The following is a 14,141-nucleotide window of genomic DNA, read 5'->3' as shown; positions in this document are numbered from 1 at the left end:
AAGGCAGAGTTCGACCATATGCAATCCCAGGACATAATCGCTAAGGTCACAGAGCCAACTGAATGGGTCAACAGTCTTGTCACTGTTAAAAAATCTAATGGATCTCTGAGAATCTGCTTAGACCCGAAAGACCTGAACAATGCCATTAAGAGACCACACTACCCAAACAAGACTCTTGATGACATACTTCCTGAATTGTCACATGCTACAGTGTTCTCTAAATTTGACGCTCGTAGTGGTTACTGGTCCATAAAACTTACAGAGGAGTCTTCACACCTTACATGCTTTAACACGCCATTTCAAAGATATCGTTTTCTACGGTTACCCTTTGGAGTTTCATGTGCAAATGATTTGTTTCAATCAAAAATGGATCAGTGCCTTGAAAATCTGCCAGGTGTATCAACAACGACAATTGTTGATGATATTGTGGTTTATGGTAAAGACCATACTGAACACAACACAAATCTCCACATGTTCATGCAAAAATGTCGAGAAAGGGGCATCAAACTTAACCCAGATAAGACAGAGATAGGGAAAAGTGAAATACCCTTTTTCGGTCACCTTCTCACATCTGAAGGTTTAAAAATGGACCCATCCAAGGTTAAAGCCATTGAACAGATACCTTCACCCACAACAAAGTCAGAACTTCAAACAGTACTTGGGATGGTAACATATCTGCAAAGATTTGCACCTAATCTATCAGAAATAACTATAAATACCCCTTTAAGACAACTTTTGTCTAAAGATGTTGAATTCAGATGGGATACACCCCATGAAAATGCATTTCAAAAGGTCAAACAGCTCATTACGCAAAGTCCAGGTCCTATCCTCGCATACTTTGACCCAAAACATAAGGCTATCCTGCAAGTCGACGCTTCCAAATATGGCCTTGCTGCAGTTCTCATGCAAAATGACAAACCAATTTCATTTGCATCAAAAGCATTAACACCCACAGAGGTCAATTATGCGCAAATCACAAAAGAGCTATATGCTATACTATTTGGCTGCAAGCGCTTTCACCAATACACATACGGTAGACGTATCACATGCCAAACAGACCACAATCCACTCCTTGCTATCTGGAAAAAAGACTTGCATTCTGCACGTTCTCGCCTACAGCGCATGCTGTTACAGCTGCAGTAATATGATACAGATCTGGTATTCGTGACGGGAAAAAACATCCCCCTGGCAGATACTTTATCTCGCAAATTTTTACCTGACAAATATCCAGAAATTGCAGATGACTTAGAGTATCATGTACACGCAGTCATATCCAACTTACCTGTGAGTGACAGCAAAATGCAATTAATCAGGTCAGCAACTCAATCAGATTCGCAAATGCAACATCTATCCAATGTCATTTTAGATGGTTGGCCAAATGACAGAGCCAATTGCCCCAGTCAGGTATTAGAGTTTTGGAATTATAGAGACGAACTATCTGTGATTGATGGCATTATCTCGAAAAGATCAAAAATCTTGATTCCAAAACAATTAAGGCCAATGATGCTTGAAAAAATTCATGACTCACACTAAGGTGTAGACAAATGTACACAGCGTGCGAAAGAAAAACTTTTCTGGCCTAATATGTACAAAGACATAACAGCAAAAGTACTAAGCTGCCCAATATGCATACAACACAGGTGTTCAAACACTAAAGAACCTCTGCAACCCACAGAAATTCCTGATAGGCCATGGCAAGTTTGCTCTACAGATTTGTTTTACTGGAACAACAATGATTATATACTGCTAGTCGATGCATACAGTAGGTATTTCGAGGTCAGTCAGCTTTCTAGTGCAAGGTCAAAATCTGTGATTGATAAACTCAAAGGTTATTTTAGCCGCCATGGTATTCCGGAAGTGTTATACTCAGATAATGGGCCTTGTTACGATAGTTCAGAGTTTTCACAAGCATACGATTTTTCTCATGTCACTTCCTCCCCAGGTCACCAGTCAGGAAATGGATTAGCAGAAATTACTGTGAAAACAATCAAGGCACTCTTTACAAAAGCAAAACAAGCTGGAAAGGACCCATATCTTTCACTTTTAGAGTACCGCAATTCTCCACTGGCATGTGGTAAATCGCCAGCTCAATTATTAATGAGCAGACAGCTCAGGTCAACACTTCTGTAATTTCTGAGAAAATACATCCCAATGTGCCTGACCAACAAATGATCAAAGGCCACCTACAGAGATCAAAACAAATTTCAAAGGGTTACTATGATATGTCTACAAAAAAGCTCAAACCATTAGAAATTGGGGAAGGTGTAAGGCTCCGACAAGGAAAACAATGGCTACCTGCCATAGTTGAGAAAAAAGTACATGATAGGTCATATATTGTCACAATTGAAAATGGTGGCAGCTATAGAAGAAATAGGCAGCATCTTCTGAAGTCAAACAAACAGCCACTCACAGATCATGAACTATGCACAGCACCTTTCCCTTTACAAACAACACACAACACAAATAATTCTACAGAGAGTTCCAAACAAATTGAGTCTAACATGCCTCAAGCTCAATATTCTACCCCAACCTCGCTGGGACAATCTACGCAGCAATCTCCGCACAAAACACAATCCCCACAAACAACAGTAACTGATCCGCCCCAGGCCAGTCCAGCCACTTGTAGAACAAGATCAGGTCGTAGTATTAAACCACCTCAAAGGTTGTCTTTTTGATCAATATGATAATTAATATTTACTGTAATAAAGTGATGAAATAGTTCACAATGGTGTGTGTCTGTAATATATATATATATATATATATATATATATATATATATTGGTGATATAATGAATGATGTTCAAGATAAGTAAATGAAATATAGTTGATTACTTAGAGCTATATTATTAGTGATGATCTTGCAGCTTTGAAACAGACAGAGATCTTTGACTGTAAATGAGCTGTGAAGTGATAAACATTCAGTGGAACAGAACTGTAACTTGATAGAGTCTACCTGGATTACATTAATCAATCTCTAACAGAAGGCTGAACTTTCATGAGACTTTTATTGCTTTGAACTGACAGTTGCTGGAACTGATTAACTGTTTGATGTGTTTCATTTTTTATAAAGAAGGGAGATATTACATTATAGGCTAGTCCACTGGCGAATCACAGCTATCAGATCTACTGATAAGCACCGCCCACTGACCACTCTCTTACTTGTATATTTGTTGTATAGAATATTCATTCCTATAGATTAAAGCTTAGAAAACAGTTGTGTCTCCTTTATATCCACCAACATTATATCAGTACTGATGCTAGAAGAAGCGGTCCCATTTGGTTAACCAAGAGATGGTCCATATAAAGCAACCTAAGTCCAAAATGAGGTCAAGGTCAAACTGAGGTCAGGTGATGTCTGAAGATGAGGAATGGTCACAGGTTACATCTGCATTAGTATCAAGTCATTCTAGTAAGGGGTATTGATGCTAGACGAAACGGTCCCATTTGGTTAACCTCATACTGACGGACGAACAAACGAACGAATGAACGGACAGGACAATCACTATATGCCTCCCCCATCAGTAGATACCGGTGGCATAAGAAACGTTTGTTATAAATATTTTACATGACGAAAGGCACTTAAAACTAAAATAAAACTTAAGTAATAATGTAAGTACATTTTAACTTACTTATACATTGTTTTTATTAAAGTTTAAGTTCAATATATTCTTTTTAAAATTTGCTTTTGATTATTCTAGCATAAAACTGATGTTCTTGCCACTTTTCGCGAGCGTTTTAACAGGAGAGAAAACGTGTTTTAACAGAGAGATTCTCGCGCTAACGTGCTGTTAAAACACCTTTTTAAATATGCGCGTTCCACGGCAAAGCTTAAACGCCGTACGGCACGAACACGGATAATTTAAAAGGAACTGACGTCAACGTGAAAACAAATGCAGAAGTTCCCGCACTTTCCATGGAAATTGACATTGAGGAATAATGTATTCGTTTATTAGTTTTTCACGCTAGCGTTAACGCATGTTCATTTTGTATTGTAACATCTTCCGAATCCCTCGGGAAACGTTGGTACACTCGCCATACCAGGCTCGGGCAACAACCAATCCCTCGGAAATCTGCAGATGTTATAATACAAAAAAAGGAAACGTTATCCCTACAATATTACTATTTTGTTAATGTTTGTTTGTTTGTTTTGGGTTTAACGCCGTTTTTCAACAGTATTTCAGTCATGTAACGGCGGGCAGTTAACCTAACCAGTGTTCCTGGATTCTGTACCAGTACAAACCTGTTCTCCGCAAGTAACTGCCAACTTCCCCACATGAATCAGAGGTGGCGGACTAATGATTTCAGACACAATGTCGTTTATCAAACAGTCACGGAGAACATACGCCCCGTCCGAGGATCGAACTCGCGACCCCGCGAACCGTAGACCAACGCTTTTACCTACTGAGCTAAGCGGGCGGGCTATTTTGTTAATGTAGACCGGTTTCCTTAATAAAAACTAAATTTATTTTCTTGATTTCAGGGATACATTTACGAGTTACTTACATATCGTCCCCTTAAAGCAAAAAGGTACCATCTATCAATTTTGTCATGACTGTATTTTCTTTCAATCCAAAGATATAAAGTAAAACATAAAGGTACCAAGTGATATTTATCAATTTTCTGCCTGCAAAAAGGAACCAAGTGCTGACTAGATAATGCAAAACGGTAGCATATGACACATGGTACCTTTTTGCACAAATGCGTTTTAATAAAAAGTTTAAACCTGTTATGCAACAAGGAACCATATGACGCATGGTCCCTTTTTGCATTTACAATGTGAAGTTGCTTTTTTTCAGTAAACATGGAAAATTGTTTACTTGGTACCTTATTGCACTAGAATGAATACACAATCCAGATGCCTGTATGCTTATCAGATGTCAAGGTTTTGGCCAGTTTCTTCTTGCAATTAGTGATAATAAGCCGGGAAAGTGTTAACAACACCAGCTGTGGTTATTAGTTTTCATATCAGTTTGAGGGTGAAAGCAAGCTTCATGTTTATTCTATATTTATAATGGCTACGTCTGAAAATGTAAGTATAAAGATCTTTTTTTTTAATTTTATTTTAAACATTTTGATGAAATTATACCGATACATTGGTATTTTTAATCTCAACTGACCCATGTTTGAAATGAAACAAACACAAATTAAATACTAATATAAGATTTATATACTAAATTATGGTACTTAAATTTAATGGCCATCTTTAAAATAAAAAACACAGGTTTAAGATTTAGTTTATTAACAAATAAGTCGGCATTTGTTTGCAGAATAAAGAATCTACATGGTCAGATGATGAATTCTTTAAAACACTTACACAAGAAGGTGATATAAGTACTACTTATAAGGACAAAGGAGAAAGCACCACAGATTCGGAAGATATTCCTCTTGCTGATATAAAACAACGTACAAAAAGACCGGTTAAAAGGAAGCTTATATTAAGAAGTGAAAATGAATCTGAAGAGGATGACAGTGCTGCTGATGAGGACTATGTTCCTAGCAAAAAGGACATTAACTCAAGTGATTTAGAGTCTAGTGTATTGTACAGGAAAGTACAAAAGAAGAAACAAAACATAAAAATTAAGAGGGAAACTTGATGGAAAAGGAAACAAAAGAAAATGAAAATCAGCAAATCACACAAAGTGAAGAGGCCAGACCAAACTTATTTAGCAAAAATGTTGAGACACAAAATTAAAAAATTGCAAAGCAGACGTAAAAACGTTACTGCATTGTCACCTGACGTAAACAGGGCTAAACAAATAAGCAAACGATTGCATACAATACAGACAATTGTCAGGAAATCACATTTGTCTCGACTAGACACACTTCTAGCAAGCAATGAACTTCGCCGCGCTAGAGCATATGGGGATGGAAACTGCTTTTTTAATACAGTAAAAATCAGTGGAAATTTTGATGAAAGTGCCCTTTCACTAAGGAAAAGAGTTTGTGAATTTATGGTTGAAAATGCTGACAAATACATGTCATTTTTTACTAAAAAGGATGGCAATTCTAAAGAGGCATTTCTCAGAGACATTAATTTGTTGAAGACAAATGGCCAATGGAATTTTGATATAGCAGACATTGTTCCACTGGCAGTAGCAAACCTTACAGAAAGCACTGTAAGAATATATTCAAGTTCAGTGTCGACCCCCGTCATCGAGATCAAACCCGAGCAGGTAACGAACAAGGACATTTGCTTAGCTTACTTAGCAGTTCGTGGGTAAAAACATTATGATGGAACAAAACCTCTTTCAAATGATGACAATGATCAGGTTGATTTTCCAGAAACAAACAGAAACAATGAAGTGAGTTCACCTCCTATTGAATCAGGTTATGATATCAATCATGACGAGCCACACAGTACAAATGTGCACACTGATACCACCCTGCACAAACGTGCACTATATAAAAGCCCAGAAAAGAAACATTCAAGCAGGAAGAGAAAAAGAAATACAGAAAGTTGGAAAAGAAACCAGAGAAAAACTTTGAAAAATAAAGGGCAAGAATATTTATCTGCAACTGAAAAGAGAGTTGCAGCGAGAAAGGTTCAGGCTCATAACTGTACAAAATGTCGGTTCAAGTGTGGTGATAAATTTACAGAGGAACAACGGGAGGAAAAATTTACATTGTATTATGGTTTGGGAAGTTATGAGCGTCAAGGGCAATTTATTTGTGAGATGGTTGAACGAGGCACACCCAGTCGAAAAGGAAAGGCAAAGAAAACACTGTCACAGAAGTTTTTTCTAGCGCATAATAACAAAAAAAGAACGTGTTTGCAGAGACTTTTTTATCAGAACATTAGATGTAAAGAGGAAAACAATAGACTACACTCTTGCAAGAAAGAAACCAAGTTCAGCAAACAAGCTAGATCTTGAAAGAGTCACATTTGTAAAAAAAAAACACATTGAATCTTTCCCAACGATGGAATCACACTACAAACGTAAATCGTCCAGAAAAGACTACTTATCTCATGAACTATTAATAAACAAGAGGACCATGATGGTCCTGAATCGCTCACCTCTTCCCACATGACCCAGTTTCGAGTATGACGTCGTTTTTTCTATTATTTGACATAGTGACCTAGTTTTTGAGCTCATGTGACCCAGTTTTGAATTTGACCTAGATATTATCAAGATAAAAATTCTGACCAATTTTCAAGAAGATCCACTGAAAAATATGGCCTCTAGAGAGGTCACAAGGTTTTTCTATTATTTGACCTAGTTTTCGAAGGTACGTGACCCTGTTTTGAATTTTACCTAGATATCATCAAGGTGAACATTCTCACTAATTTTCATGAAGATCTCATGAAAAATATGGCCTCTAGAGAGGTCACAAGGTTTTTCTATTTTTATACCTACTGGCCTAGTTTTTGACCGCACGTGACCCAGTTTTAAAACTGACCTAGATATCATCAAGATGAACATTCAGATCAATTTTCATGAAGCTCCATTGAAAAATATGGCCTCTAGAGAGGTCAAAAGATTTTTCTAATTTTAGACCTACTGACCTAGTTTTTGACCGCAGTTGACCCAGTTTCAAACCTGACCTAGATATCATCAAGATGAACATTCAGACCAACTTTCATACAGATCCCATGAAAAGTATGGCCTCTAGAGAGGTCACAAGGTTTTTTTATTATTTGACCTACTGACCTAGTTTTTTAAGGCATATGACCCAGTTTCAAACTCGATCTAGATATCATCAAGGTGAACATTCTGACCAATTTTTATGGAGATCTTTTGAAATATATGGCCTCTAGAGAGGTCACAAGGTTTTTCTATTTTTAGACCTACTGACCTAGTTTTTGATCCCACGTGACCCAGTTTCTAACTTGACCTAGATATCATCAAGGTGAACATTCTGACCAATTTTCATGAAGATCTTGTGAAATATTCATACAGATCCCATAAAAAATATGGCCTTTAGAGAGGTCACAAGGTTTTTCTATCATTTGACCTACTGACCTAGTTTTTGATGGCATGTGACCCACTTTCGAAATTGACCTAGATATCATCAAGATGAACATTTAGACCAACTTCCATACAGATCCCATGAAAAATATGGCCTCTAGAGAGGTCACAAGGTTTTTCTATTATTTGACCTACTGACCTAGTTTTTGAAGGCACGTGACCCAGTTTCGAACTTGACCTAGATATCATCAAGGTGAACATTCTGACCAATTTTCATGAAGATCTCATGAAATATATGGCCTCTAGAGAGGTCACAAGGTTTTTCTATTTTTAGACCTACTGACCTAGTTTTTGACCGCACGTGACCCAGTTTAGAAATAGACCTAGATATCATCAAGATGAACATTCAGACCAACTTTCATACAGATCCCATGAAAAATGTGGCCTTTAGAGAGGTCACAAGGTTTTTCTATTATCTGACCTACTGACCTAGTTTTTGACGGCACGTGACCCGGTTTCGAACTTGACCTAGATATCATCAAGATGAACGTTCTGACCAATTTTCATGAAGATCTTTTGAAATATATGGCCTCTAGAGAGGTCACAAGGTTTTTCTATTTTTAGACCTACTGACCTAGTTTTTGATCCCACGTGACCCAGTTTCTAACTTGACCTAGATATCATCAAGGTGAACATTCTGACCAATTTTCATGAAGATCTTGTGAAATATATGGCCTCTAGAGAGGTCACAAGGTTTTTCTATTTTTAGACCTACTGACCTAGTTTTTGAAGGCACGTGACCCAGTTTCGAACTTGACCTAGATATCATCAAGATAAACATTCTGACCAACTTTCATAAAGATCCCATGAAAAATGTGACCTCTAGAGTGGTCACAAGCAAAAGTTTATGGACGCACGGACGGACGGACGACGGACACTGCGCGATCACAAAAGCTCACCTTGTCACTTTGTGACAGGTGAGCTAAAAAGATGTGGGACTTGTACATCAAAGAATGTGAAAAGAAAGAAACACCTGCTGTGAGCCTTGCCATGTACAGAAAAATATTCTGTGAAAACTATAATATCTCTTTTTACAAACCAAAAAGGATCAGTGTTCTTTGTGTACACTGTTCGAAAGAAGAAGTCAAGCTGGAACAGTAGATGATTCTTTACAGCAAGAATATGATGGACATCAGAAACAGAAAGAGAGAGCATGCGAAGAGAAAAGTAAAGACAAAGACAGGGCGAAGACAGACAAGTGCATTTATGTTGCTACTTTTGACCTCCAGGCTGTTCTTACAACGCCATGTTCTTTGGTCAGCTATTATTACTATTAAAGGAAACTGTGTTGTTACAATCTGACCATTTATTCTTTGGGAGACAAACAAGTTGTGTGTCATGTTTGGGATGAGACACAATGCAAAAGGGGATCTTGCGAAATTGCCACATGCCTAATGAAAAACACTTTGTCAGTATGCAAAATGGGAACTGTTAAAGAAGTTGTATATTTTTCAGACTCTTGTGGAGGACAGAACCGAAATCAGTTTGTAACTGCATCATTGCTGTACACATTGTCGCAATGCCCAAACCTGAGAACTATCAGCCACAAATTTTTAGTATCAGGACACTCGCAAATGGAATGCGATTCGGTACATTCAACAATAGAAGGGGCAAAGAAAATTACGCCAGTGTATGTTCCATCACAATGGTGCACGTTAATTTCAAACATTCTAAAAAAAGATTTATAAAGATCAAGTACAAACTTTGACCTCTTGAGTGGTAACAAGGTTATTCTATGACACAGTTTAAGACCACAGGTTTTTGACATCAGGTAAGCCAGTTTTGAACTTAACCTAGAATTAACAGAGACCAACATTCTGACAAAGTTTTATGAAGATCAAGGAAAAAATATGGTGAGTGTTAACAAGGTTTTTCTATGATATGACCAAGTGAGCTAGTTTTTGACCTCAGGTAATACACTTCATTTCACAGAGTGAGCTAGTTTTTGACCTCAGGTAATACACTTCATTTCACAGAGACAAACATTTCAACAAAGATTTACTATAATCAAGTAAAACATGTGGCTGCTAGAGTATTAACACATTTTTTTATCATTTGACTTAGTTTAACAACTCAGGTAATTCAGTTTCAACCTTGATCTAGATTTCATAAAAACAAACATTTTGACAAAGTTTTATGATCATGATGAGGTAGAAAATGTAGCCTCCAGAGTGTGAGAGGCCTACAAATTAACTGACCTAGTGACCTAGTTTTTGACCCTTGATGACCCAGTAAAAAATTATCTGAGATTTCATTGAGGGTAACATTCTCACCAAATTTCAATAAGATTTGGCCTAAACTGTGATCTCTATTATAGTCTTAACAGTCAAATTGACTAAGGACAACACATAGTGGATGCCAACCACAGGGTGATCACAATAGCTCACCTTGAGCACTTTTGGTTGTCAGAGCTAAAATAGTACTAAAATCATAGATTTATTTCTTTAAAAAACTTAATATTCTTTATAAGACTTTATATAATGAGTTTTTCGTTGGGTTAAGTGTCACACTGGACCAATATAGGTCATACAACTACCTTTCTAGCATTTGAAAACACGTGAAGTCATCAAATGAAGTTTGACTACTGTAGGCCTAGGCATGTTTATGTTATTCATATGAAACCATTTTCAGGGTCATCAGCTAACCACACGCAATTACTGGATAAATCTAACCACTGTTGATAAGAAACCAAGCTACCTACCAAACTAACAAGCAGATCAACAGGCAAGACAGTATTCCCCAAAGAGGAGTATAGAATATTTAAAGTTATTTGTCCACTAAACATTGACAAGTTGTACAAGTATTATTTGTGTAGATAAGTTGCTGAGATTGGACAAAAACCAACCAATAGTAAATTATTTAAAGATGACCATTTCACTGCTACTCTTTGAAGAGTCTGACATCCAAAAAATTGGATAGTACCACTTAATAAAGGAAATAGAAAACTACTGTGACTTATATGGCAAATATAAATTAAAAATACATTTAGGAAATGAAAGGGCCATGATGGTCCTAGATTGCTCTCCTGATTGAACATTTTGGTCACAAATGAAAAATATGACTGAAAAATTACTCTGAAATTGAGCCAGTGTTTTCTGACAAGCTGATTTTTTAAAAGTATCCACTATATGCATATAGGATATACTGTGTACATACATGAAACAGTGACTACCCCCTCTAGTGGCCATATTTTTAACAAACTGGAATAACCAGAACAAACTTGGAGTGTTAGTCACCAAAGAGACATTTCTGTGATATTATTTAAAGTAGTTTCATAGAGACAAACAGTCTGACCATGTTTTATGTAAATCAGGCAGATCATTGTGTCTTTTTAAGGATTTGACCTAGTGACCTAGCTTTTTACCCAAAAGACCAAGTTGAAATTTATCTTAAATTTTAAACAGGGAAACAATCTGACCAAACATCATGATCATCAAGTAGAAAACCCAGCTACTATAATGGCTGAAAAGGTTTTTCTATGATTTATCCTAGTAACCTAGTCTCTGACCACAGGCATCTCACTTTTCAACTTGACATAGGTTTAATAGTGACAACTATTCTGACAAAGATTTAAGATGATCAAGAAGAAAATGTGGCCTCCGGAGTGTTAACAATTTTTTTCTATAATTTGACAAAGTGACCTAGTTTGCGATCTCAGGTAAACCAGTTTCAAAACTGACTTAGATTTCATACAGACAAAGGTTCTGACAAAGTTTTATGAAATGGATACTAAATGTGACCTCTAGGGCGTTAACAAGGTTTTCCTAGTTTTTGACCCAAGATGACCCAATAACAAACTCTTACATGATTTTATGGAGGGTAACATTCGGACAAAGTTTTATCAAGACTGGGCCAAAATTGTGACCTCTAGATTGTTAACAGTTAAATTGCTGACAACAGTAATACAGCAGGAACTTGACAGACAATGGGCACAGGGTAATCATAATAGCCACTTCCACCACTTTGTGCTCATGTGCATTAAAAAGTAAAGCTGACTCAAAATCATGGTCTCCTTTAAGTTTAGAATTTTTTCTTTAATGAATAAGACAGAAGCTTTAGAACAAGAGCTGTCGGAGGACAGCAACGCTCGACTATTCAACAGCCTTGTCAATTGAATGAATACAAAAGTTGAAAAAGGGGCATAACTTTGTAAAATGCAAGGTAGAGGTATTGAACCTCTGTACTGCATGTCATATCATGACAGTGAACAAGTGTGTGAAGTTTCAATCCTTTCCAATTTGTGGATACTGAGATACCAGCTTACATACAAAAACTTAACAAAAAACTGCTAAGTCAAAGGGGCATAATTTTGTAAAAATGCCAAGTAGAGTTATGGGACCTTCACAGTGCATGTTAGATCATGACAGTGAACAAGTGTGTGAAGTTTCAATCCATTCCAATTAGTGGATATTGAGATATCAGATTACATACAAAAAATTAACCAAAAACTGCTAAGTCGAAAAAGGGGCATAATTTTGAAAAAAAAGAGAGTAGAGTTATGGGACTTGCTTAGTGCATGTCAGATCATGATAGTGAACAAGTATGTGAAGTTTCAATCCATTCCCATTAGTAAGTACTGAGATACCAGCTTACATACAAAACCTTAACCAAAAATTTCTAAGTCGAAAAAGGGGCATAATTTTGTAAAAAAGCAAAATAGAGTTATGGAACCTGTGCAGTGTAGATCAGTTCATCACAGTGAATAAGTGTGTGAAGTTTCAATCCATTCCCACAAGTGGTTACTGAGTTACCAGCTTACATACAAAACCTTAACCAAAAATTTTTAAGTCAAAAAAGGGGCATAATTTTGTAAAAAAGCAAAATAGAGTTATGGAACCTGTGCAATGTAAGTCAGTTTGTCACAGTGAATAAGTGTATGAAGTTTCAATCCATTCCCACAAGTGGTTACTGAGATACCAGCTTACATACAAAACCTTAACCAAAATCGGGACGCGGACGCGGACGCAGACGCCGACGCCGACGCCGACGCATGGGCGAGTGCAATAGCTCACTATTCTATGAATAGTCGAGCTAAAAATCAAGATTAATCTTTCAAAGGTTTGACTAGAAAAACTTAATATGAAAATAATTAATTTGTTAAATATTTTTTTAACATGGATATGCAAGAAAATAAAGAATGATCAAGATAGTCTTTTGTCAATTTTTGCTAAATTTTTATACAGTCAACTATAATAAGCTGTCAGTCAAGTCAACAACACAATCTGACTGGTTAAGACAGGTGGTTAAGACTGCCTAATACAATCTGAACAAAAAGTCAACTTTGGGAGTTAGCTGACTGGAAGCTTAACACAGGTAGCCACTGAGGTGGGTTCAATGTACTCCAATATAAAGTCATTGGCATATTCTACATTTTCTCATAATTACTCCAACAAATAATACTGTTTACCCCCAACACAAAAGCTACAAGAAACTTTCAAATTTCGAAAAAAAATTCTATATAATAAGTTTTAAAGGTGGTCAATTACATTCCAGAAAAACTTGACTTCATCTACCATTTATTTGTACTAATTTCCTTTAAAGGAAAATGTATTTTAATTAGCAGTGAATTTTCTTTTTATTAACATATATTTCCATTTAATAACGTTTTGGTTGTTTCAAAAACCTCAACCAAAGGGTAAGTTTTAAAACTATCTTTTCATTTAAGAAATCCAACCTGGTTGCATAAACAAGACAACAGGCTTTTTGAAACAAGAGGACCATGATGGTCCTGAATCGCTCACCTCTTCCCACATGACCCAGTTTTGAGTATGACGTCATTTTTTCTATTATTTGACATAGTGACCTAGTTTTTGAGCTCATGTGACCCAGTTTTGAACTTGACCTAGATATTATCAAGATAAAAATGCTGACCAATTTTCATGAAGATCCACTGAAAAATATGGTCTCTAGAGAGGTCACAAGGTTTTTCTATTATTTGACCTATTGACCTAGTTTTCGAAGGTACGTGACCCTGTTTTGAATTTTACCTAGATATCATCAAGGTGAATATTCTCACTAATTTCCATGAAGATCTCATGAAAAATATGGCCTCTAGAAAGGTCACAAGGTTTTTCTATTTTTATACCTACTGGCCTAGTTTTTGACTGCACGTGACCCAGTTTCTAAACTGACCTAGATATCATCAAGGTGAACATTCAGATCAATTTTTATGAA

General features: G+C 36.6%; 2 protein-coding genes across 2 annotated transcripts; both read left to right on the top strand.

Moving 5' to 3' along the window:
* Positions 1-1,378: 1,378 nt before the first annotated feature.
* On the top strand, positions 1,379-2,130 carry LOC128559248 (uncharacterized protein K02A2.6-like). Its single transcript, XM_053550494.1, has 2 exons — positions 1,379-1,404; positions 1,641-2,130. The coding sequence occupies exons 1-2, from the start codon at positions 1,379-1,381 to the stop codon at positions 2,128-2,130; spliced, it is 516 nt and encodes a 171-aa protein (XP_053406469.1).
* A 2,851-nt stretch (positions 2,131-4,981) lies between these two features.
* LOC128559455 (uncharacterized) lies at positions 4,982-6,222 on the top strand. The gene is made up of 2 exons (XM_053551174.1): positions 4,982-5,029; positions 5,268-6,222. The coding sequence occupies exons 1-2, from the start codon at positions 5,012-5,014 to the stop codon at positions 5,592-5,594; spliced, it is 345 nt and encodes a 114-aa protein (XP_053407149.1). The 5' UTR covers positions 4,982-5,011; the 3' UTR covers positions 5,595-6,222.
* Positions 6,223-14,141: the final 7,919 nt, after the last annotated feature.

Source organism: Mercenaria mercenaria, chromosome 9, assembly GCF_021730395.1.
Source record: "Mercenaria mercenaria strain notata chromosome 9, MADL_Memer_1, whole genome shotgun sequence".
In the NCBI taxonomy this organism is placed as follows: Eukaryota; Metazoa; Mollusca; class Bivalvia; order Venerida; family Veneridae; genus Mercenaria; species Mercenaria mercenaria.
Note: the sequence above shows the minus strand (reverse complement) of the source record. Positions and strands in the feature narration are given on the sequence as shown.